The following is a 25,195-nucleotide window of genomic DNA, read 5'->3' as shown; positions in this document are numbered from 1 at the left end:
TATTCTTTTTTACATTATTTTTAAATATATATAATACATCAAAAATACTGAAAACATTAAAATAAATATTTCCGAACAAATTAAAAATAAATTTTAAAAAATATGTATAATTAAATAATACTAAGATAGATGCAACTTAACAAGAAAATGTCTTTAAAATAATAGCAAAATTAACAATAAAACAAGTGTTATACAATACCCAAATAATAATAACAAAATAATAGTAACATAATAGTGGAATGATAGCAAAAAATACCATTAAAATATCATTAAAATAGTAGATTTTTTTTGTCATTTAGTGAATTTGAGCCGAGCCTCGAACAAAATACTTTTTACCCAAGGCCCAACCCATTTTTAGAACGAGTCTTTTTTTTGCCAAAGTCTAATTTTTAAGCATATATTTTGCCTAAACCTCTCACTTTTCTAGCAGGCCCGGCCCAACCCCATGAACAAGTCTAATTGTGAGGGAATATTACCCTATGGTACGAAATAAGGTCTTAAGCTCGCAGTTGTCTTTAGTTTGCAAAGTAAATTTTCTTAATCAAGATTGTTGACTTACGAGAATATGCGATGTGAACTTGACCCAAAAAAATACATTTTCACCCTAAAATAAAAAAAATAAAAAAAATTATTCTCTTGATAGAATCATAACTCCATAAATAATAAAATTATTTGCAAAATTTTAATAGCAATACGACTCAAAACCAAATCATAGCGATAAATACTCTGCCCATCACAGTAACACGGCTTCTGGGTTCATAGTTTTCAACAACTACAAGAATTGAACTTGACCCAATAAAAATGGTTAAGTGCTATACTTTTTTTTGCTTTTAATACACAAATTCAAGAGAAAAAGCAAAACAACAAAAATGAAGGGCTAATAAAACCTCGAACAACCCATGTTATAGTGTTATTGCTTTCCATAATTGCCAGTCTCATGTCTTTCACCGTCAACCACTCACCTCCGTTTCTCACGATCTTCCCCAACAAAAAACCGCCGCCGTTTCACTTTTCCTGTAACCCCAAAACCCTCCCTTTCAAATCCCACTCCTTTCAGCCCCTTCTTGCTTCACGAAGAATCCCCAATTACCCTCAGGTCAGTGCCCCTTTTTTACAAATACAATATATTTGCTCGAGACTTGTAAACCCAGAGTTTGAAATGTTAATCAGGGGATTGATAATCTTGTGGATGGCCCTCGCAACTGGAGCCGTTCGATCACTTCGGAGTTCGATGACGATGAAGAAGATGACGATGAAGAGGAAGAAGATAGGAGCTTGGATCTGTTTGTTAGATTTGTTCAAAACGTATTTAGAAAGATATCTAAACGAGCAAGGAAAGCCTTACGAGCTATTTTGCCCATCTCTATCTCTACTAAACTGGTACACCCTTTAATTTATACACCATCTTCTTTTTTATTTCTCCTGCTTCAAGTATTGAAATTTTCATTTCTTTTTGAATTATTGTAGGTTGGATTCTCTGTTGATGGAGTTCTGATACTGGCATTTTTATGGGTTTTAAAGGCATTTCTTGAGGTAATTCGTCATATTAATCTCCCCTTTGTTTTCTATTTAATGTAGTTTTCTATTCCAATCACATTCAGCTATAATAACATAAATGGAGAATCTTGATTTCAAGAGGGATAAGCTTGACTTGGCCAATGCTATGGGAAAACTAGTTTATACCTAGAAGGGGATGAATGGTTCCATGAACTGAAATGAAATATTGTGAAATTGATAGTTTAGGGTTTCCATTGGTTGATGAAATGTTTGTCTGTTGGGGCTGGAAATTCAATAAGCGTGCTCAATTTTGGCAAACTGGTTTTCTTCCGGGTTATCCCTTTTTATCTGCATTGATTCAGCCGGTAGTTCTGTTGACCCCAACTTATCGCGGAAGATGTTATGGTGAACCAATAAGCAATTTTCAATGTGAAAATCCATGTACTGACTCGGGACTGTGGGAAGGGCAGAAAAAAACTCTCTTGCGTTTGAAACTGTGGTCTTGGGTATTTACAATGTTAGAAAACAAATTGTTGTATTACATACTGATGTAGGACCGAAGCTGGTTAATATCCTTGCATGGCGGAAGTTGATTCTTTGTTGTATTGTCATTATTTTACTTGAAGTTGAATTCTTTGAGCATTGGTTGGAATTTGCTTGAAATGTTATTTGAGTGCTGAGTTCTACAAACTGATCTTTTTATGACACTTGTTCTCTTCTAACATGTTTTGATCGGAAACAGGTGGTTTGCACCCTTGGAAGTGCTGTGTTTGTAACCATCTTACTTATACGGGGGATATGGACTGGGGTAACATTCATGCAAGAAAGCCGTGACCACCGTAGGATCAATGAACCCTTTAATGACCCGCGCTCATGGAATGGTGCACAACCGGCCACTTGAAACAGTGTTAAATACAATTTACAGACTTAAACTGCATCTTCAAAGAAGTTTCTTCAGCCTTGAATATGAAAAAGGTGACCGCTGATCGGGTAGTCTTTCACATAGCATTTTCTTTAATTGTAGAGTAACTTATGAACACGAGTATCGTCTCGGAGTGGCCGAGAAATTAAAATAAGGTGCTTTATGGAAGGTGTATGGATAAACGTAACTCCATATGTTTATCGATTCATATGAGACAGGCAATAAGGTATAAATGAGCCATTTTTGTTGATACTTATGATCCCTTGGCCATGTATTACAGATATGAGTTGTACAAGCTCCCTTAAAGTATCACTAGAGTTTTTCTTTTAGGGTTTAGAAGAATAAATAAAATACAATTACAAATAAAGGTTAAATTCTACTATAGGTCTATGTACTTTGTGAAAGTTGTGGTTATTTGCCCTCTTGTTTGAAACCTCCATTTCTTTCTTCGTCTCCTACAGCAAATCAGGTAAGTTTTATTTTTCATTATTCTCGTAATATTGCTAAGTTTTTTTTTTTAACTTATTAAATGATTATCTAATTATTTTATTTTGTTTTGTTTTGTTTTATAAGGTATGTTAAATGGTTCACTGACAATGATGACGATGTAGCTTTTAAAATCGGCATAATAGTAACTTTAATTCTTTAACGCGTAACATTTATACATTGTGTTAATTTAATCTTGATTATAAAAATTTAACTATCAATGTTTGCACATTATGTAATTTGATCTTTTTTGGTTTCTTTGTGTCCCTTTCACTTTATCAGTTACATTTAATCATGAATATACCAAAATAGAAACACTCGAAAAATCAAGAAAATTATTTTATATTTTCTCATTTTAAAAAAATTAACACCCACTGTCAAAAGAAAAGCAAAATTGTAAAAAAAGGTTAATTTTTTAGAATCAAAATTAATATAATGTATAAATGTCGAGGGTTAAAATTTACTATTATGCAAATTTTAAAAGTTGTCAAATCATTTTCTACTAATCATTTAACAAGTAGTAACTAAAAAGATAATCAAATAGTTGAGTTACAAAAAAAAAACTTACTAAAAGTTACCAATATAATTTGGGTAAGCTACATTAGTAATCACTTAAGCGTGAAGAATTACAAAGCAGTATTCAACTATTCAATTTTGTCTTTTTATCACTAATTGACTATCGTAGAAATAGAAGCACTAAAAAATTCATGATAGTTGGATGACCACAAAAGACAAAATTAAATAGTTAAGTAACTATTTTGAAAATTTTCATAGTTCAATGATCATTAATGTAATACCCTTGATTAAGGATGGTAAAAAAAGCCCAAGTTTAATGGGTTTCTACCCAATTCAATTCGTTAGGGCCAATTTTTTTCCAAAAATCGGATTAAGGATGGGACGGATTGGGGTTGAATTTGAGGTAAATTCATCCCTCCCTAATGTATTTACAGAAAAAAAGTCACTAATATATATATATAAAGTTTTCGCTATCGATAAATAAATATATATTAATTTTTAAATTTAAACTAAAAAATATTATTTACTTCAAAATAAAAAATAAAATAATTAAATTAAATTCAGGTGAAAAGGGTTAAAGTTGAATTTCTTATTAAATTTCTGAGTTTTCTTTTTGTAAAAATTCGCTACCCTTATATTTTCATCCCCTACCAAACCCAACCACTTGCTTTTAAACACTCATATTGAAGTCTACTTCCCTTTTTCCGTGAAATTTCAAAATTAAAATTTTAAAAATAGTAAATAAACAAAGGTACACGTTGCAGCAACTCGATCGTCCAGCCACACCAGTCCAACGGGCGGCAAAATTTAAAAACTAAAAAAAATGGGAAATGCAACTAACCATGGTTAGAACGTTAGTTAGTAAAAACCCAATCATATTCTGCCACACCAACACTACAACCTGTTCTGCCCTAGTTTAACCACAGCACCACCCTCAAATACCTGCAATTGTCTCACACGCTCCCGATATAAATATCCATATCCACTCCATCATTTAGAACCACCGCATTTCAAATTGTAATCTCTGAGGGTGTCTTCATAAACGCCTTCGATTTACTTTCGGTTTCCATTTACTTCTTTATTGCTACGTTTTTGAATTTTTAGTAAGCGAAAATGAGAGAGTGCATTTCAGTTCACATCGGTCAGGCTGGTATCCAAGTCGGAAATGCCTGCTGGGAGCTTTACTGCCTTGAACATGGAATCCAGGTATCTCTTTTTATTTTGATTCAGATCTATATTATTCGATTCTCTATGTCAGTGTATGTAACTTCACTTCGTTTAGATCTGCTTAGATCCGTTGCATATTTTAGTTATTTGTTTGATTTTCTATTGGATCTGAGAATTTTAGGTCTTCGATCTTCGTGTTTGGCTTTGTTTTCTATCAGATCTGGTAATGCTAGTGGTTTTTAGGTTTTCGCTTCAGATTTGGACTAAAGTTTTGTAGTATTGAACATTGTCTTACGCTTTCCTTAGAACATTTTGGAGGCTTTATTAGATTGTTGTCATTTATCTATGGAATGTAAGGTTTGGTGAGTAAATAACGAGGGGTTGCGTGTGTTAACAGCCTGATGGCCAGATGCCAAGTGACAAGACTGTCGGAGGAGGTGATGATGCTTTTAACACCTTTTTCAGTGAAACTGGTGCTGGAAAGCACGTCCCTCGTGCTGTCTTTGTGGATCTTGAGCCTACTGTTATTGATGAAGTGAGGACTGGTACTTACCGTCAGCTTTTCCACCCTGAGCAACTCATCAGCGGCAAGGAAGACGCTGCCAACAACTTCGCCCGTGGCCACTACACTAGTAAATTCTTTTAACCTTATTTCATTAATCACTTCATATGTCTACGATTTGTTTATTTGTTTTACTGGAACTAACAATTAGTTGTTCACTTGTTTCAGTTGGCAAAGAGATCGTTGACTTGTGCTTGGACCGTATCAGGAAGCTTGCTGATAACTGTACCGGTCTTCAAGGTTTCCTTGTTTTCAACGCTGTTGGTGGAGGCACTGGATCTGGTCTTGGTTCCCTCCTTTTGGAGCGTTTGTCTGTTGATTATGGCAAGAAATCCAAGTTGGGTTTCACTGTCTACCCATCACCCCAGGTCTCCACATCTGTTGTTGAGCCCTACAACAGTGTCCTCTCAACGCACTCCCTTTTGGAGCACACTGATGTGGCTGTTCTTCTTGACAATGAGGCTATCTATGACATTTGCAGGCGCTCTCTTGACATTGAGCGACCCACTTACACCAATCTTAACCGTCTTGTCTCCCAGGTATCATAAAATCCTTGCATTTATTATTTGTTTTTATTGTCTTCTCCGTAATAGCTTGCCTTAACATGTCAATTCTCTTGTGATTCAGGTGATCTCCTCTTTGACTGCTTCACTTAGGTTCGATGGTGCCTTGAACGTGGATGTAACAGAATTCCAGACCAACTTGGTCCCTTACCCAAGAATACACTTCATGCTTTCTTCATACGCTCCAGTCATCTCTGCTGAGAAGGCTTACCATGAGCAGCTATCAGTTGCTGAAATCACCAATAGTGCCTTTGAGCCCTCATCTATGATGGCCAAGTGTGATCCTCGCCATGGCAAGTATATGGCTTGCTGTTTGATGTACCGTGGTGATGTTGTGCCCAAGGATGTCAATGCTGCTGTTGCCACCATCAAGACCAAGAGAACTATTCAGTTCGTTGACTGGTGCCCAACTGGATTCAAGTGTGGTATCAACTACCAGCCACCCACTGTCGTTCCTGGTGGTGATCTTGCTAAGGTCCAGAGAGCCGTTTGCATGATTTCCAACTCAACCAGCGTTGCTGAGGTGTTCTCCCGCATTGACCACAAGTTTGATCTCATGTATGCCAAGCGTGCCTTTGTTCACTGGTACGTGGGTGAGGGTATGGAAGAAGGAGAATTCTCGGAAGCTCGTGAGGACCTTGCTGCACTTGAGAAGGATTATGAAGAAGTCGGTGCTGAGTCAGGCGAGGGTGATGAGGAAGGTGAAGATGAGTACTAAATAAGTAATGTTTGAGTGGAGGGCTTGCATTTTGCTACCCAATGATTTGTTTGCTTTTATCGTGTGTTTTTGCTTGTTCTATTGTGTGAACTTCGACTCTTCGAAGCTTTGTTCAAGACTCTATATGGACTGCAATAGATTTGACGAGTAGTTCGGCTAATTTTCTAGTGTTCCATTGTTGAAAAGAATTTAAATTAGTTGAACCCATGCATGTGACTATAAAAATAATGGTAACAAATATAAAGTCATCTATATGTGTAATTGAGGCCAATTTGGCCGGGAATTGTCTCAGTAAAAACAGTATGGAAGACACTGAGCTATCGCATGAAGTTCCTGCTGATATTTGTATTTACAAAGATTACAGGAGGTGAAGGAAATATGACAATATAAACCTGTTATTTAAACCCCAAGAATTTTCTTGTATGGTGGGAACACTTGTTCTTCAATTTACATGAGGGGCAGTTTGAGAAATCCTTTCATCTTCCAGAAGTGTATAAGGATCTATGTATTGCGGTGGTGAAACGGGTGTCTTACTTCCATCGTGAATGAAAGATGGTCCGAAATACTGCCCATGGGAAAACTATCAGCACATTACAAATACTATAGCCCATGATGACAGGGAGCTTCTTTGTTCTTCCTAAAGCTAAAACTGAAAAGTGGAAGAAAGGGAGCTTACAAGGTAGAGAGCAGAAAAGAATGCTATAGTTGAAAGGATGAAAGGCCAGAAGCTGAGGAAGAAAGTTCCTCCTAGTGTTAGCAACAGTTTAGCCCGCGGAACCAGCCCCTGAACAACGATTATATGTATAAGTTCAATTGCCATCTCACATATGCTTGCATTCACAAATTAAATGAAATCATGCACATTACTTGAAGTAAAGAGATAACGAACAAACACAATTTTATGTGAACAAAAGTAAAAACAAAGAGATGTTCTTCTTGGTTCCACAACATTCTCCGAACCGAAGATAGAGAAATCTAGTTTCTTGAAATGTTTAATTACAATACCAAAAATGTATGATATCATCTATACAAAAGTTCATTGAAACAAGTCCAAAATCTAGATCATTCAGATTATGAAGCTACCATCACAATTCATACAGTACATGATTGTGCTTAAGGTTTGAAATGAACACAAGCAAGATTGTTAAATGAGGTCAAAACAAGGCACACCAGCATGCAAAATCATTGAGTAAATAGAAAAAAGCAAGAAACCTCAAGGCCTTCACTATTCAACTCCATGGATCGTTCCCTTTGATTAGATAAGCTTTGATCAAATTCAGTTGACACAACATTCCTTTTGGAGACACTTCCCCTTTCTTCCCCTACTTTCATCTCCTCATCTAATCCATAATTGGTATTTTTAGCATCCTCTACCAATGAAGTTGGTGCCATCCCCCTCCTCTTCAACTCCTTCAGAAACAGTGACTCAGGTGACTCTTCACCTAATTCAAAACAAAACCCATAAAATTTTACCCAATTTTATAAGCACCCAATGAACCAAAATTTCAACTTGTTTTTGAAGGACCTGACTTGGGTTAGTTTCAGAATATTTGACACAACTAAAATGAGCAAAAAAAAAAAAGAATCCTTAGAAATTGAAGAACATACCATTGTTTTTGTTGTCATCATCTTGAGTTGCACAACGAATAATAGATCTTTGGCTGTGCAAGGACTTGAAGCTTCTACAACTATTGAAGTTGAGGGTTTTGTTCCTGGAATCAGATTTTCCTGGAAATTTTGAGTGGGAAATGGAAATGGAAGAAAACACAGGGTTCAGCATCTGTAGAGAAGCCATTTTTATTTTATTTTTCCCCTTAATATCTCTGCATTAAAATCTTAAACAAGTAATCATAAATAGAGACATAATTTTCAATTTTGTCAAGAAATTTAGATTATTTATTATAGCTAATAGCTTTTCTGGGTTGAGTGAATAAATGGGAAAGAATTTATTTATTTATTTATTTATTTATTTGGTAAATTATTGCGTGGAGAGCAGAGGAAGCAAAGCAAATTACAACTTTAACAAGTAGCGAGAAGAAAGGCGATGGGGGTGGGCGTAACCGAGTGAGCGTAAATTAGAGCGGGAGAGGTTTCGGTTGCTAATGTACGCGGCAAAGAGGTGTGCGGTTGGGCTTCGTGGTTATCGACAGTTGTGGTTCCCAATTCAGTGTTAAAGACCTCTCACGTGGGGTCCATTTTTAATTTATATGTTAATTTAATCAAGAAAATTTTAACTATTGACATTTTCAAAATTCGATAAATGATTTAATCAGTTCGACTACCAATATTTATCCTATCAGTTTATTTAATTTGATTAAATAAATTATTAAAAATAGAAAAAAGGTTTGTTTAATTGGTCCGATCATCAATTCAATCAATTTGTAGGTCAACCGATCCAATCCCTTATTCTTAATCAATATCTCTCATTCGATCAATCAGTCTTGTTCAATTTTGAAAATAGTGCTAAATTTTTAAAAAAAGTAATAAATATTTTTTTAATTTTAAAATCGTACGTATTTCTTATGTTATTATTAATTAGTTTCAAACCATACGTTTCATTATTTATTATATGTTATTTTTAAACACACATTTGTGTTCTAAATTTGTAGTTTCCACACGCATATGCACTCTAGTATTAACAATGTTGTTGATTGAGTTGGTGTCACATGTTAACTCGACACCAACTCAAGATTGATGACAATACCATAATAAACAATTGTACTCGTTTAGCATTCTTAATATGATGTATTTATGTGTTTAAATTCTATTTTGCTCACAATTTAATTTAATCATTCTATTTGAATATTGTACATATTTAATTTGTTATTATTAATTAGTTTTAACCCATACGTTTTATTATTTATTTTATGTTATTTTCAAACACATCTATGTATTCTAAATACATGGTTTTCACACGCATAGAATTTCTACTTATAATCAAGCTTCTAATTAAATTGGTATCATTCAAGTCTTAACGCAATTAAGAAACTCAGTTTGCAATTTTTCTTTAATATTTTAATATAAATTTTCATAAAATTAAATTTTGTTTTTATTATAATTGATATATAATATTGAAATAAATTTACGAACCATATTTATAATAATATATAATTACATCATTAACAATAATTTATAAATCATAATTATAATCATAATAAATATACTAATAAATATAATAGTTATAATTTCAAAGTATGAGCATTTATTATTTTAAATTTGTTTTTAATTAAATATTTGGTTTCGTTTACGTGATTCATGCAAACATGTTCATTTTTGTCCCTTTTGATATAATAAAATTCCTTCTTCTGTTTTTTCCTCAGACAAATTCAAATATAATTTAATCCTGTATTTTATTTTATATTTAACTGTATAATTTATCATGTCATTATTTTTGAATAACGTCAAGAATCGTATCTTTGTTTCTTAATTTTTATTTGTGATATTTTTATGTCTATTTTATAATTTATGTTCAAGATTCGAGTTATCTCTCTCAATAAATTCATCTCTAAAGTTCGAACCACTTATTGGTAATTACTTAATTTTATTGATAACGTATCACATTATTTTCATAATTTATTGATGTTTACGATGTCAAAGTTTTTCATATTGAAGATAAAAAGAAAACGGTTAATTGCACCAATTATGACCTCCAATTTAAAATTAATTTTAAAATTTTAAAATATTCTAATTACATTTTTAAATTATTGGATTTATATTAATACAATTCTCTTATTACCAAAATCGTTAATTTAATTGTTTAGTGACGTCAAATTTAAAATGAAAAACAAAAGCATCAGAAAAGTCAGAGCTGAGAAAAATAAAAGAAAAATGAAAACAATTGTTGCATAAAATAAAAATGGAAGCTTTTACAAAAGCTTCAATGTTTTATTTATTTTTTCTTTAATTTTCTTGTTATTTTTTCATTTTAAATTAGATCGATGGTCAAATCGATCAGACTATCGATTCACTAGTATGACCGGTCTAACCAATATGATTGAAAATTTATTAAAAATTCAAAAAAAAAATCTAGTTCAATTGATTTTTTAGTCGGTTCGTACCGGTTTTCAGCCTAACTGATTCAAAATTACTTTTCGAACCAATACTTCGATCAATTCTCGATCCAACCAATATAGCTCAAACAACACTAATAAAAAGTGATATGCCGATTTTAACAATGACAACAAATAATTGAAATAAGGTGATAAATTGATGTAAACATTTGTGTCGACGTTAACAAAATGGGGAAATTTTGGTTGTAAGTAAGAAGTTAGTAGAGACTAAACAGTCGTATATATTGACGTGTACGCTAAGGAGGCAGAAGAGTGCTTTACCCAATTAATAAAATTAAATAATTTTGAAAATATAAAAATATGATATCAATATACATTTTTAGACAATACTAGGTTAATTTAATAAATAATATTACTTTATTTTTTTAATACAAATATTGTTAGAGATTGTATCATCTGAATCCATCACTTGTTAAAGAAATAAATACAGTGACAAAATAATGGGATATAGTCGGGGTAAGGCTAAAGGCCATTAAGCACAAAATTGGACAAGGAATATTCCCGTGGTTCGAACTATATAACACAAGTTGAATTCGTACATAACTATTTTTTTCTATTTGACTTTGATTAGAAAAAGGGTCTTTTAACCCTTTTGTATCATTCGTTTTTCAACATTAATGAATTTTCTCTTCTTTTGCCCGTGATTTTTTTCCGAAAGAGTTTTTACATAAAATCTATATGTTTTTTTTTCTTTACTATCGTTCTATCGCTATTAGGGACGTTTATGATAACAAATATAATGATATATTTAATTTTATATTTGAGGTTTTATACAATTAATTATATATATATATAAATATAAAACAACAATCTTGCCTTACTTGAACTTTGGAATTCTTGATAAAGGGTAAATTACATCTACAGTCACTTTAAAATAGGGTTTGTCCTATTTTGATCTTTCTAATTTTTTCTTAATTTAGTGACTCTAATTAAAATATATATTTTTGAATTAGTTAGTGCATTGAATAATTGACATGGGACATTTTTTAACCTTTGATTAAATCTTAGGACCTATATATAATTAATCCTTTTTTTGTTCTTCCTCTTCTCTTTGTCGCCTGTTTAGCACCCTCTCTTCTTTTCTTTTCTTTTCCAAACTCTTACCATCCAAAAACCATATAAAATCATAGCAATCCCCACCATTGCGATGATCAGGTTCACACATTTCAGGGCTGATTGCAAGCAATATTTTATAAATCTTGCCATTATGAGAAAGAAAACCCTAGAGATCAGAGCTGGTTTTTTCTTTATAATGATCAACACAAGGATAATCTCAAGATTAACAAGAAGCTACTTTGGGGGATCTTAAGTAAACAGTATAGAATCTGGGAATAGAGGAAAAAGATAAATTGGTGTGGCAGACTAGCAGTGGCTTATCAATAAAAGAGACACAGACACTGACATTTTCCTTTTCTTGCTTGTTTGCTTATTGGTAATCATATGGAAGACATTGCTTTCGTAAGCATGATCTAAATTCATATAGTTGTTTGTATCATCAGATACCAAATGGGTGGGATGATGCCAACCTCTTTTCCTGCAGCAAACGCTTTTGACATCTCTTCAACCTTACTTTCTTTTCTAGCTATCCATTCTTTACCCTTCTCTTCCATATTCGCCATTTCCTCGACCATGTATCCTTCATAATTTGAACCATTATTATAATTAAAGTGATTATATTAAAAAGAAATATTTGAAGTTATTAAAATAAAATAAATCTTATTTTAAAGTGATGGGGGGTGCAATTTAGCCCAAATTAAAATCAATCACAGTCGTGAAACTTGAGACTTGCAAGTCTCAATTTTTAGCAGCTTCAAACAAATTAACTACGTCACATAACAATTATTGCCAAACTGATTCAAGCATGAATTTTCTTTTTCAAAGTTCCAATGCTATTTCAATCATTTGTAAGCATAAAGTTTCGATACATTGGCGAATCCCAGGATCTTCAAAAATTTTACGAGTTTATTTTTTAAAATTTGAAATCTAATTAAAATTTTTAAATTTTTTGTGAAATTAACGAGTTTTTTTTAAAAATTTAAGAGAGTTTAAAAGAATAAAGGAATGATCTGATAAGAGTTGTTAGCTATTAGTTGAGATTGGGAAAGGATGGTATGAAATATGGACGTCACATCATTTGTATTTTTTTCAATAGTTTAATGTCACATCGGTATTTTTATTCTAAAAAATTAAATTCAAATGAAAATCTCAAGTTCAAGATTAAATTACTGGTTTAACATTAACTATTGGAAAGAGATAATATCTTTGTAAAATACAATATTTTCTTATTGAGATGGGAATAGTAGAGAGAAGTTGAAACTAATTATACAATGTAGAATGTACAATGTTCGATTTTCAAGATTTTCTCTTTTCATTTTTAAGAATCATTGATTCAAGTTTAAAAAAAAAATTTAGTAGGTCGAATTAAGTTGTATTTTTTTTTAAATGGTAAAAATGCAATAATATCATTTTAATGGTTAAAGTACAATTTTATGGTATAATAATTTAAAATTTTATAAGCTACCTAAAAATTAGAATTTTCAGGGGACATAAATAAAAAAGGAGTCAGCTCAAGAGGAGCCAAGGGGAAACCCTAGGCTAACATATTATTATTTCGAACGCTCTACTTGTCAGGAAAAAAAGAAGGGTGGTGGTGGAAGGAGGAGGGAGGGGGTGGATCAAAACAACCAGGGAAAGAAGTAGATGAGGGAAGAGATGACTGAAAGAGGGGTAAAAGGGGTGTCACTAGCAAGGAGGTGGCACCATTAACGACCTTGGTGGCATACTCGCGATAAGAGAGGAAAATGAAAGGGAGAATAGATGAAAGAGATATGGGGAGAGAAGGAGAAGGTGGAGGAAAGAAGGCAGTTGCCAATGACTTGCCTAACACTGAAGACTAGTTGATGGGAAAAGTGAAAACGTTGCAAAAATGATCGCCATGGATGAGAGAGATGAGAGGAAAAGTTTCTAGGTTCAAGCGCAATTGACTATTGTAAAAACGATTACGAAGAGAAATCGTAATTTTTACAATAGTAAAAATATAATTTTATTATTTTAATAGTTTATATTTTTATAAATTTTAAAGGATTATATCAATTTTTTATATTTTTAGAAAAATTAAAGTGTAATTTTACTTTTACTGATTTAAAATTTTAAAATTTTTAAAACTTAAATGAAAAATATTCTATTTTAAAAGAGTCGCCTGCCAACTCCTAATTTCACCCCTGAATATTCATGTTTTTATTTTACATTGCAAATGATATTTTTTATATTTTAAATTAGTAAATAAAGTTTCCGTACTTAAAGATAGTCCTCTAAACAAAAATAATAAACTTTTAATTGTGTCCTCCAAATAAAATTTTCGGACATAATTTTCTATGTCAACTATCACGTTAATGATAGTATCATTTGTCACGTCATCAGATCACTAATTTTTTTATTAATATCCAAGCAATTTTGGATCCAATATTTAATTAATTTTTTAAATAATTCACAAAAGTTAAAAAGAAAAAAAGAACAAAAAAAAAAGAAAAAAGAAGAGGATAAATACATGCATATAGGGGCAAGCAGGCAGTCAACTCTCCTAAGAGTTTGGGAATGTTAGAAGATATGGCAGGGAATGATGAAAAGGCAAAAAAGAATCAGAGAATAGCACTAGTCCCTTTAATTGTCTGCTTTTATTTGGAGCTACTAAGTAAGGTCAAATTATAACATTAGCCCCTGTACTATGCATAAATTATATATTTAGTCTCTATATTTTAATTTAATCATTTTTAATCCTTGTACTTTTTTAAATTCTTAAATTTTAGTCTTAACTAATGGTAGTTGTTAAATTCATTAATTTCTTCTATTTCTAAAATCGTACAGTAAACATATTATCACATGTGCAATGTCATGTACCTTGTTGTTTCCACATATTACTCATGAAAAAAATCAGTTAATGAAATTAACAGTTGTTGTTTGTGCCAAGACTAAAATTTCAAAATTCGAAAATTATAAGAACTAAGAATGGTCCAATAGGAGAATATGGATTAAATCTATAAGTTTACGAATAGTACAAGACTAATAGCAAAACCCTAAACCCAAACGGATTTAATTGCTACTATCTGGGAGAGGACTAAAATTTTAAAATTCAAAAAATAGGGATTAAAAATGACCAAATTAAAATACATGGATTAAATTCACATCTCACACAAAATATAAGGACTAGTAGCAAAATTTGACCAAGAATGTTAGCGTCAAGCGAGTTCTATCTACGTGTAGTGGTCGTAGGACCTGATGAGGCGAATGTCAATCCAAGAGGCTCTAATTAGAAGACAAAAGTCAAATATTGACTTTTATGGTTCCAAATATGGTGGTTTGGACCATATGATATGGTATCATTTTTGACCAATCTGTTCCTCTTTTGTTTCCGTAAAAAAATTATTTATATTTCTGAAATTTTTTTTAATTTATTCATTTCATTTCGTACGAGTGTAGCATCACGATTTCTAGTGTTTGTTTTTTTATACAATGCTTAAAACTATCCATAGCCCCCTCTCGGACCTTTAAATAAGAGGATAACGCGCTTCAACGTATTCGAACTCATATCCTCCTCCACTGATAATAATGCCGATGCTAACTGAACTAAGACTCAACCTTCAAACACAAAGTCAGCATTGATACCTGTGAAATTGTGTTGACAAATCATTTTCATGTGGCTATTTATAGGATCATATACTATCATTCACTTGGGGGAATTTGTGTGAGCTCAGCCACCAAAACAGCATCTTCCATTTCCATTTGTATTTTCATAAGGTCAATGGTTAAAAGGCTTTAAGCCTTGGGCCTTAACAAGCTGTTAAGAAATGGATTGGCCTTGAAGAATCAATGCTCACGTAGGATCGTTGATTGAATTGAGTGAAAATTTCAAATTAGTTCAGTTGATAAGTTTTATTTTGCTATCTTAATTCGATAAGAAAATTTTCTAAATCGAGCCAAGTCAAATAAATTTATTTGAGTTAATTTTTTTTTAAAAAAAATTTAAACCAACTATATTGAAATCTTGTTGGCAATATAGCTAAATTTCAAGTTAGAATATAAAAACCATATATATAGAGGCAGATTTTGGGGCTGGCAGGGGAAAGACCTCCCTTAAAATGGAAATTTTGTCTTTTTGGCTCTTTAAATTTTTAAAAATTTTAAATTAATAAAGATAAAATTACACTTTGTCCTCCTAAAAATGATAAAAATTTGATTTAATCCTTTAAAATTATAAAGATATAGACAATTTAATTTCGCCCCTCAAATGTTTTTCCTAGCTTCAGCCCGTGCATATATATATATATATATTTTTTTTTTTGAAAACTTGATTTAAGCACAAATTTATTCAAATTGACTTGATAAATTTAACATTTTTGAGAACCATAAATATATAAATAAGAGAAAAAAAGAAATTTGATTTGACAATTACAAACCTGTTATATAAATTTGTATATTTGTATATTTTAAAACTATCAAGGATTCAAGAAATATTTATATAAACCTGTTATTCGAATTACAAAAGTCAATTTAATTTAAACTAAAAAATAGAATTGTATTTGAATTGATTCGAGAAAAATAAATAAATAAATTTAATTAACTTAAAAAATTAATATTTTCGAGTAAAAAAAATTATATTGCACAGCGCACAGCAGAATTCTGAGCCATAAGATAAATGTGAACATCATGATTCTGCAAAAACGTGTGGCAGCCACCAAAAATAATACTACTTATTTAAGCACATGTATCATAATACTATCATTTTGGCAAAAAAAAGAAGATAAAGATTCTCATTTCTTTCATATAAATCAGATAATTATATTAATTTATTTAATAATGTCATAATTTAATATTCAAAATTATTATGGATAACGAGTGATTTGAAATAGGTTAAATTTTGCTATTAGACTTTATATTTTATGTAAATTGTGAATTTAGTGGTCGATTTTAATTTGATTATTTTTTAATTTAAAATTTTTAGTCCTAACCAAATGAAACCTATTAAACTCATTAAGTTAAGTTCTATATTCTTTTTAAAATTTAACGTGTCAAACATATTATCAAATGTGTAATACTATGTTTGTTTGTTATTTTCATATGTTACTCATAAAAAATCAGTTAATGGATTTAACGATCGTTGTTTGCATTAAGGTTAAACTTTTGAAAATTTAAAAATATAGCCACTAAGAATGATTATATCATGGTGAATATTGATTAAATCAATAACTTTACGCATAATACATGAGTAATGACATAATTTAACCAAATAGATTTAACTGTTATCATTGGGTCAGGATTAAAAATTTAAAATTTAAAAAATACAAGGACTAAAATTAATCAGATTAAAGTAAAGGTGCTAAATATAAAATTTACACAAAATACAGGGCGTACTTGCAGAATTTGACCTTTGGAATATAATCAGTCTTGCCTTTGCTGACATTAGATAATGTCGGCCATCATCCATGATCCATCTAATCTGCATTACGTGATTTACCCAATTTTATAGCTCGTGCCCTATTTTATATATTTTTTATGATTTATTTGTATAAATATAAATATTATTAAATAAAATGTGTACTAAACATGTGTGAAGCTTGAATTTTTTAAGAATCAAATTAGAATTATAATTTTTTAAAAATTAAAATATAATATTATTACATTAGCATAAGATTTTATAATTTCTCAAGTGATTAATTTATAAAATTTTCATTTTAAGAAATATTATCATTAAATTTTAAATTAAAAACCAAAATATAATTTGATCATTTAAAATTTTACAAATTTTTAATTGTACTAAAGGGATAATTTTTCATTTGCGGGTCTGAGTCGCTGTCGGCCAAACCCTATATAGTGAAAAAATTATAAAATAAAAATTAATTTTAAATGAAATAAGATATTCAAAATATGAAAGTTATTAAAATAAAATAAAATCATAATAATAAAAAATAAAAAAGACTTGAGGTTTTAGGGTGTTTAAATTTTAATTAAAATAGTCGATTTAATTGGTTAATCGATCAATTAACCGATCTAATTGATTGGAGGTTAGTTAAAGATTTTTAGAAGTTTAGTTATCAATTAATTCAGTTCAAATCGGAGAATTAACTGAACTAATTGAACTTAATAATTAACAATACAAATTACATGTAGTTTTAAATCAATCAAATGAACATTATCAATTTATTTATTTATTTAATATGTTTTATACTTGTTTTAATAAAAATATAAATTTCAGTTAATTCGGTTAATCTACCGAATTAATCGAAATATTTCAGTTTAGTTAATTTTTTGAAAAAATTTAATTCAATTAACAGTTAAAAGATTAAAATTTTAATTAATTCAATTAATATTAATTGATTTGGTTAATCGTTTGAACACCTATAAAATCTTCACCAGTTCACTTTAATTAATACTAAGGAAAGAAATATAATTAGACATTTATCCCTTTTATTTTAAAATTATAAATAGTTTATCCTTATCTAAATAGATTTATGGATAAAATATATGATTTTTAAATTAATTTAATGGGTGCCATTTAAACTATATTATTAAATTCAGTCAAACAACTAATATTAAGATAAATTAATATACATAAGGTAATTTAATGAATGAGTTTGTGTGATTAATTTATGACATTAAACTCAATCAAACCGTTAATATTAGTATAGATTTTTCCCTTGATAAATGAAATGTATATTACATTAAAATTTTATTTATATTTTGTATATATTATTAAATGTTTATTGTTTAAAATGTTTCGATTAAAATAGTAAAGTTAATTGTTTAAAATGATGTTGTCTTAATCTCCAAGCCGTAGACTCTTTTTCTTTTGTTTTGTTCAGCGGCGGTGTCGGTTTTCGGGTTAGCTATCGCTCGCCTTTTTCCTCTCTCACTAACCCTTTATTTCTTTCTTCTTCTCATTCACTATATACGTCTTCTCTATTTTCAGTTTACAGGCCTATTTTATGGGTATTTTTATTGTCTTCATAAGTTGTAATGGACAGATGGCAGTGCTTGTCGTTTGCTAAAACTTCACCGGCCACCAGTAGTTTTTTTTGGAAAGTGGGTGGCTCTTCATCATCTTCTTAATATGTTTCTGTTTTGAAAATATTTTAGAATAATAAATGATTTCACGTATCGATTTGGACCAGTGTTATCTTAAGTTTTATATTTTTTTTGTTTTTTTCATTATTTATTAAGTCTTCAGTTTTAGAAGTTTTTGTCTACTCTTGTAGCAAGTTTTTTAGTCTTGCTCATGTAATCTTAGTTTTACAAGTAATTTTAGGGATGATTTTGTTGTTGTCCTCTCTAGTTCGGTGAATGCTCGATTCTTTTATTGATTTTTACTCGTCGCTTTGGACTATCCGAGGCTGATTTTTTTATCATATTAAGTGTTTACAATCACTCCAGATATATTGTGCTTGAGTTGTGACAAAGTCAATTGCTAACGTGTCATCATGTTCTATTGATGCTGAGGCTAAAGCCTTTATTGTGTTGATAGAGCTTGTCTTTCACCATCTACGACGAGTGTTTGCTATTTTTTTCTCTGGATTGTATGGTTAAAAAAAATGACATTGTCTTTGAATCTCACCATATATGAGATTTTCTTTATTTCATATAAAAATATTTTAAAAACACAAAAACACCCTTATGATAATACAACTTATTTTTTAAAATGATAGTTTTTAGGTATTTCCCAATTAAGTTAATCACTAATTGACTATGACCTCACTTAATCCATGATTTAAATAATGATATAGATATCCAAAATAACATATTAAATAAAAATAAATTAATAATCAAATATTTTTAATATAAATGATTTTTGGAGTTGACTTTTTTTTCTACAATTATAATATATATAGTTTTTTTAACAATTTCATTATAAGTTCTAGTTATATTCGTTCTTTTTGACACAATGCTTAGAACTACTTATAGCCCATCCTCAACCCATAAATAACAGGATAATTCGTTTAAACATACTCAAATTCACGTCTTACTGCATTGACAAGAATACCCATACTAATTAAAGTCAAGTATATAGTTTGAAGGGCATTTTAATATATATTTGAAGGGAAAAAAAAAGGTGGTTTTAAGTGTGTGCATATGAAACTAAGCATATTCTTTGCAGAATATATAAAAGGAATATTCCATAGTAAGTTATAAATGGCCATAATAATTTTAAATTATTTGTGAAACAAACATTCTTTACTTGACCAAATAAATATCATAGGAGTTCTCCACAACACTAGGTTGTCATTGTGAAAGTCAAAGATTATCTTCAATTAAGGTGTAATCAAATATTAATATTTCCTTCATCTTAATCTTAATTGATTCAAAGGGTTAGGTTAGAGACTTACCCCTTTTTCTTTATTTTGGTTTATTGTATTATATCTCTTTTTTTTTACATGTTATTGTCACTTTAATATTAGAAAAATAAGTATTATAAGTAAAGTAATAAATATTCAATGGATAGGAAAAATAACAATGAATAATGATCAATTTTAGATTTTACAATGGTCGATTAGTATCCTATAGAGATATGATAAAATATTACAAAATATATTTAAAAATACACTACATAGACACATAAACACATGTTAAAAAGGACAGTGGTAATTTTAGATGTTAACAAGTATCTTATAGAGATATAATAAATATTTTATTAAATTTTGTTTCTAAGAGTTTTATTCCGAAAAAGGGGAAAAAAAAAAGGTGAACTTTAATATGGTATAAAAAATGGAACACAAAATAAAAATATATGAATGTGATAAATACAACTATAGTATGAATATATATATCTTGATAGAAGTATGGGTGTAGCTGTGACTCTCCACTTTGAAAGAATTGATGCTTTTTATTTGTTCCAAATTCCAAACCTAATATCCCGCTTGAAAACAGAGTCAATGCCAACAATGGAATGGGTCAGAGTCAAGATAATTGTAAATTTCTGTAATCACCCTAAATTATTTTTCTGCAATATCCCAGTTTTTTAATCCATGCATGAATAAAAAAAGGAGCCTATTTGATGATGGATCAAATTTTCCCAGAAATGAAATTCTTTTTATTTTTTTAAAGATACTGGGATGTAAAATTTATAGTAATGGCAAGGGTAGAATGGGAAACAAGTGGTATTATTTAACTTTCCATACTATCCTCTGCTTACTAACCGGTCCTCTCTCCTATATAATTATCAAAGACCAATGCTTGTTTGTGCACCAAATCCTAGTACCACAATTTTGTTTTCTTGTTATTTTGCTCAAATTGCACTTCTTTTCATTCAAAAATCCAATCTTGCTTCTGCAAAAACTGAATATTCCCTTCAAGAATCCAATACCCAATATTTTCTTCCTTGTGGTTTTTTTTTTTTTGGTTCTGAAAACTCCCATTTCCGAGAGACATGTATGCATTTATTTGGTGAGAATTGTAAAGAGGAAGAAAGGGTTTAACAAAAACTTGATTCTTTGTTTATTTTTCATCTTTTTTTGGTGTCATTTCTTGTTGGAGAGCAATCTCCAGAGAAGGAAGTTGACCAAGGGAAGAAAAACCCAGAAACCAAAAAGAAAGAAGAAAATATACATCTTTGTTTTTTAGTGTATTTAAAAAAAAAAAAGAAGTAGATATGAGGATAAAGGGGAAAAACTTTGATGGAGAAGGTGGGGAGGAAGAGGAACAGAAGCTTGTTGTTGGGTATGCTTTGACATTGAAGAAGAAAAAGAGTTTCTTGCAACCCGAGTTTGAGCGTTTGGCTTGGTATATTATTCATTACTCAAATATCCACTTCCCTTTCCATGTATATATATGTATATTTTATTTATGACTGTGTTTTTGTATGCATATAGATGTGAAGATTGGCTTTTAACAGTTCTTGTTTGAGTTGTATGGTCTTGCTAGTATTGCATTTGACTTTGGTTATGGCTACAGTGTGTCTGTGTGCGTGCGTGTGTGTACATCCTTTTGTATGAACATGTATGCATAAATTATAAATTGAGCTTTTCTTTTATCTCCAGTTTTTTTTTTTTTTTTTTTTTGGGGGGTGGTGGGGAGGGCGGGGAGCCGGGGAGGAGATATGTCATATGTAAGCACTGCTAAAATTGTGTGTGTGTGCAAAGGTGATCAATGCAAATCATGTTTTTTGCTTAACATAAAATGTCAATGTTCTGGTGGATCAAGAATCTTAGTGCCAATTGTATTGATTCTCTAGATAGGAATATTCCACCACGTATATCATTGGGACTAGCTGTTTGGAAGAAGTATAAAAGTCTTGCTCTATTTTTTGGTTAAAAGATCAAATTGGACCAAAACTATTGCATGCCACTTTCCCTTGTTGCAAGGAACTTTCTGCATGGTTTATTTCTGTTTATCAGATTCTCTTCAATCTTCATCTGAATAGCCTGCTATTTGATGTTCTGTTCTAATGCTTAGTTCATGCATATATACATATATGATAAGGGGTGAGGGAAGGAGTTGTCCAGGGATTGTACCGAGATTAGGTGTCAACTGAAGACTTGAATCGAGGCAAGTCCTTTGCCACTACACCAGTGGCTTAGTTGATAGTTCGTGGATTATTATTGTCACTTGAAGTGTGGTGCATTTAAATGTAAAGAAAAAATATGGACTCTCAAAGCTTGACTTTCGAATCCTTTTATATTCTGTAATTTTGGTTATTCATGGTGGCAATTTTCCTGTCATGTTTGATTGCAGTATTCCTGATTTAAATCCGTAAAGAACATGGAAGGATTCAAATCTTTTAATTCTGAATTTTGTATAATAAGTACTACAAGAGCTTCTTTGGCCTTCAGTTATAATCTCCCATGTCGCATTGTGTTGGACCAAACAAAAGAGAAATTATTTCTTGGGTGAATTATGAGTTAGAAAGGATGTTTTAGAGTTCTACAAGTTTCCAAGAGCTTTTAGACATTCAAGAATGATCATTAAAATATCTTTATGCTTGGTGCAGGAAAAAGGGGATATTATTTGTCGCCATTGATGTAAACCTACCACTGTCGGACCAGGGTCCTTTTGACATTATTTTACACAAGGTTAGTGTGACTTCATATTGTCCCTATGAAATGGTTGAAGGAGTTTTATAGGTTTCCTTATCAACAATCATTCCCAATTCATTGGCGGATTATAGATTAATATTCTTAGTGTCTTTTCTTTTTATATTTATTGCTAATAATATTTTTAATGAACGATGGCTCTTATGCTTCTTCCAGTTGTTGGGGAAAGAGTGGAGCGATATTGTTGAGGTTTGTTCTGCCAAGATCATTCTTCATTTATTCATTTTGTATTAGAAAAGGAATTGAATGCAGTGTTGCATTTTCTTGAGTTACAACTGTTGCTATGAATTGATGCGATATGTTCCTGCTCGGAGATATGGAAGGGGCTGTAACTGGTTCAACAGAAAATCCCCTTAACATCAAAACCTATCTTTTTTCTGGTATAATATGCTAAATTCTTGCTCTCCGCATCATGAATCTCATCTGATATTTGAAATCAGTATCTCAAGAATTGGAACAAAGTGAGGATTTTTCCTTTTTCTGATTCTTTATGCAAAGTCTTGTAAACATCAATGATGTGGTCAGAGAACATTGATTTGGCTTAATCATAACGAATCTTTCATAATAACAATAACAGGGCATGTGCCACTTTGCAAAGTTTAAGTAGCATTTGGGTGAACACATTTAGTTCATGTCGCCCAAAGCACCGAGCTATTCAAAAACTATGTTTTCATCAGAAGTACAGAACTTTGCCTTTGCCAATTTCAGATTCATATTCCAAAAATAGAATTAAACATGATGGCTAGTTGAATATTTATTCTTTTTGGTATTTTTTTCATTATGTAAGCACTTGTTTTTTCTGTCTGAAGGACTATCGACAAACACATCCAGAAGTAACTGTTATTGATCCTCCATATGCGATACAACAACTACACAATCGCCAGTCAATGCTTCAGGATGTTGTTGATTTAAACTTATCAGACTTCCATGGTAATCATGGTGTCACTATATTGAACCCCAGAGATACTTTTTTACTTCCCCCCTCCCCTTAAAACTTTGTTGCTCGTAACTATAACAGTTGAAGGAAACACGATTGCTTGGTAACTTTTGCAATGGCTGTTCATTGTTGTAGGCAGAGTTGGTGTTCCAAAACAAATGGTTATCATGAAAGATCCGCTTTCCATCCCGGATGAAGTTGCTAAAGCTGGGCTGAAGTTACCCTTAGGTATCTTCCATTTCTATATATTTGTTTTTAGTGCTTTATCTATATATCTGTTTATCAGCATATAATTATCCATGTTTTATTTCATCATTTCAGTTGCTAAACCACTAGTAGTGGATGGAAGTGCCAAGTCACACGAGCTGTTTCTTGCATGTGATTGGTCCTCTCTATCTGAACTTGAGCCTCCATTGGTCCTACAAGAGTTTGTGAATCATGGTATATTGTCACTATCGATAAATAAACCTCACCATTTCCTTTGTACCTATCTTTTTTTCTAAATATTTGAAAATAAACTATGTTTGTCACATCACAGATGGTATTCTTTTTAAAATTTATATCGTTGGGGATGCAATTAAGGTTGTAAGGCGGTTCTCTCTGGCCAATGTCAACAAATGTCAGCGTGCAAAAGTTCCTGGTATTTTTCCTTTTCCAAGGGTTTCATCGGCTGCTGCTTCTGCTGATGATGCAGATTTGGACCCCCGCATTGCTGGTAACTGATAAATATATGACATTCAGATTATGTGGATATAATTATAATTTCAGTTGTGTTTGCTCTAATCTATCATTTTTGTTGCAGAACTTCCTCCAAAGCCTTTGCTGGAGAGACTTTCAAAGGAGCTCCGTCACCGGCTGGCAAGTTATTTTTTTACCATATCAAGCTAGGGATGGAATTGTATAATTTTAATTAGTTCATGTAGTTTAATTATACTTTCTGTGCTTTACAGGGCCTTCGATTGTTCAATATAGATATGATCCGAGAGCATGGGACAAGAGACATCTTTTATGTGATTGACATTAACTACTTTCCTGGTAACCTTACACTATCGAGCTTTTCTTTTATTAGAACGTCATTGGGTTAAAGAAGGTTTTTCATGTGCTCTTTCAGGGTATGGCAAAATGCCTGATTATGAGGTCATTTTTACGGATTTTCTACTGACTTTCAAGAAGAAATAGTACAGGGCTATCAGTTGTGAAGACTGAAGAGAGTATAGAAGGAAATATCGATTGATCTTAAAAGATGTTTCACGTAAAGTGTGGCTCGGAGTCTGGAAGAACTGACACAAAAACTGAAATTAGTTTAACTTCCATAATTACTGACTGGTATGAATGCCTTTGCTCAAGTCACTAAAGTATGGGTGGTTCATTACATTTTAGCCCTATAATACTTGTGATTGATTCTGTTCTAGAAACAAGATTACACAATGATATAAAAAATTTCTTTTTCATTTTGGCCCTTCAATTTCCTTTTTATGCTGCTGGATCCAAATGATTGAATTACAGGTTTCATGTTGTGTAGCATGAATTACTGGTATGAATGCCCTTTGCTCAAGTCACTAAAGTATGGGTGGTTCATTACATTTTAGCCCTGCAGTACTTGTGATTGATTCTGTTCTAGAAACAAGATTACACAATGATATAAAAAATTTCTTTTTCATTTTGGCCCTTCAATTTCCT

General features: G+C 31.2%; 4 protein-coding genes across 5 annotated transcripts; 3 read left to right on the top strand and 1 right to left on the bottom strand.

Moving 5' to 3' along the window:
- Nucleotides 1-752: 752 nt before the first annotated feature.
- Nucleotides 753-2,852, top strand: LOC105795159 (protein SHORT HYPOCOTYL IN WHITE LIGHT 1). The gene is made up of 4 exons (XM_012624663.2): nucleotides 753-1,096; nucleotides 1,171-1,380; nucleotides 1,468-1,533; nucleotides 2,240-2,852. The coding sequence occupies exons 1-4, from the start codon at nucleotides 938-940 to the stop codon at nucleotides 2,396-2,398; spliced, it is 594 nt and encodes a 197-aa protein (XP_012480117.1). The 5' UTR covers nucleotides 753-937; the 3' UTR covers nucleotides 2,399-2,852.
- Nucleotides 2,853-4,382: 1,530 nt separating this feature from the next.
- Nucleotides 4,383-6,591, top strand: LOC105795157 (tubulin alpha-4 chain). The gene is made up of 4 exons (XM_012624661.2): nucleotides 4,383-4,627; nucleotides 4,986-5,220; nucleotides 5,319-5,689; nucleotides 5,778-6,591. The coding sequence occupies exons 1-4, from the start codon at nucleotides 4,535-4,537 to the stop codon at nucleotides 6,429-6,431; spliced, it is 1,353 nt and encodes a 450-aa protein (XP_012480115.1). The 5' UTR covers nucleotides 4,383-4,534; the 3' UTR covers nucleotides 6,432-6,591.
- An 80-nt stretch (nucleotides 6,592-6,671) lies between these two features.
- LOC105795158 (uncharacterized) lies at nucleotides 6,672-8,435 on the bottom strand. The gene is made up of 4 exons (XM_012624662.2): nucleotides 8,040-8,435; nucleotides 7,644-7,873; nucleotides 7,108-7,215; nucleotides 6,672-6,996 (listed from the first exon to the last, which is right to left on the bottom strand). Exons 1-4 carry the CDS (start codon nucleotides 8,224-8,226, stop codon nucleotides 6,874-6,876), a joined length of 648 nt encoding a protein of 215 aa, XP_012480116.1. The 5' UTR covers nucleotides 8,227-8,435; the 3' UTR covers nucleotides 6,672-6,873.
- Nucleotides 8,436-20,713: 12,278 nt separating this feature from the next.
- Nucleotides 20,714-24,966, top strand: LOC105795156 (inositol-tetrakisphosphate 1-kinase 3). Of its 2 annotated transcripts, XM_012624658.2 has the most exons (10): nucleotides 20,714-21,268; nucleotides 22,476-22,557; nucleotides 22,735-22,767; nucleotides 23,388-23,508; nucleotides 23,651-23,743; nucleotides 23,837-23,956; nucleotides 24,054-24,230; nucleotides 24,318-24,373; nucleotides 24,466-24,550; nucleotides 24,627-24,966. In XM_012624658.2, the coding sequence occupies exons 1-10, from the start codon at nucleotides 21,138-21,140 to the stop codon at nucleotides 24,692-24,694; spliced, it is 966 nt and encodes a 321-aa protein (XP_012480112.1). In that variant the 5' UTR covers nucleotides 20,714-21,137; the 3' UTR covers nucleotides 24,695-24,966. The 2 variants fall into 2 exon arrangements, with proteins under 2 accessions (XP_012480112.1, XP_012480114.1); XM_012624660.2 differs by lacking the exons at nucleotides 20,714-21,268; nucleotides 22,476-22,557; nucleotides 22,735-22,767 and adding an exon at nucleotides 22,774-22,958.
- Nucleotides 24,967-25,195: the final 229 nt, after the last annotated feature.

The sequence above is a fragment of the Gossypium raimondii genome, chromosome 3, assembly GCF_025698545.1.
Source record: "Gossypium raimondii isolate GPD5lz chromosome 3, ASM2569854v1, whole genome shotgun sequence".
Classification (NCBI taxonomy): Eukaryota; Viridiplantae; Streptophyta; class Magnoliopsida; order Malvales; family Malvaceae; genus Gossypium; species Gossypium raimondii.
The sequence above is the reverse complement of the archived record's forward strand: the minus strand, read 5'-3'. Positions and strand labels throughout refer to the sequence as shown.

Coding starts and splice junctions, on each gene's coding strand:
- LOC105795159 (XM_012624663.2), top strand. CDS start 938: ATGTCTTTCACCGTCAACCACTCACCTCCGTTTCTCACGATCTTCCCC. Junction 1,097..1,170: donor GAATCCCCAATTACCCTCAG/GTCAGTGCCCCT, acceptor AATGTTAATCAG/GGGATTGATAATCTTGTGGA. Junction 1,381..1,467: donor TCTCTATCTCTACTAAACTG/GTACACCCTTTA, acceptor GAATTATTGTAG/GTTGGATTCTCTGTTGATGG.
- LOC105795158 (XM_012624662.2), bottom strand. CDS start 8,226: ATGGCTTCTCTACAGATGCTGAACCCTGTGTTTTCTTCCATTTCCATT. Junction 7,874..8,039: donor TGATGACAACAAAAACAATG/GTATGTTCTTCA, acceptor GTTTTGAATTAG/GTGAAGAGTCACCTGAGTCA. Junction 6,997..7,107: donor TCTTTTCTGCTCTCTACCTT/GTAAGCTCCCTT, acceptor TCCCATGGGCAG/TATTTCGGACCATCTTTCAT.
- LOC105795157 (XM_012624661.2), top strand. CDS start 4,535: ATGAGAGAGTGCATTTCAGTTCACATCGGTCAGGCTGGTATCCAAGTC. Junction 4,628..4,985: donor GCCTTGAACATGGAATCCAG/GTATCTCTTTTT, acceptor GTGTGTTAACAG/CCTGATGGCCAGATGCCAAG. Junction 5,221..5,318: donor CGCCCGTGGCCACTACACTA/GTAAATTCTTTT, acceptor CACTTGTTTCAG/TTGGCAAAGAGATCGTTGAC.
- LOC105795156 (XM_012624658.2), top strand. CDS start 21,138: ATGAGGATAAAGGGGAAAAACTTTGATGGAGAAGGTGGGGAGGAAGAG. Junction 23,957..24,053: donor ACAAGAGTTTGTGAATCATG/GTATATTGTCAC, acceptor GTCACATCACAG/ATGGTATTCTTTTTAAAATT. Junction 24,374..24,465: donor AGGAGCTCCGTCACCGGCTG/GCAAGTTATTTT, acceptor TGTGCTTTACAG/GGCCTTCGATTGTTCAATAT.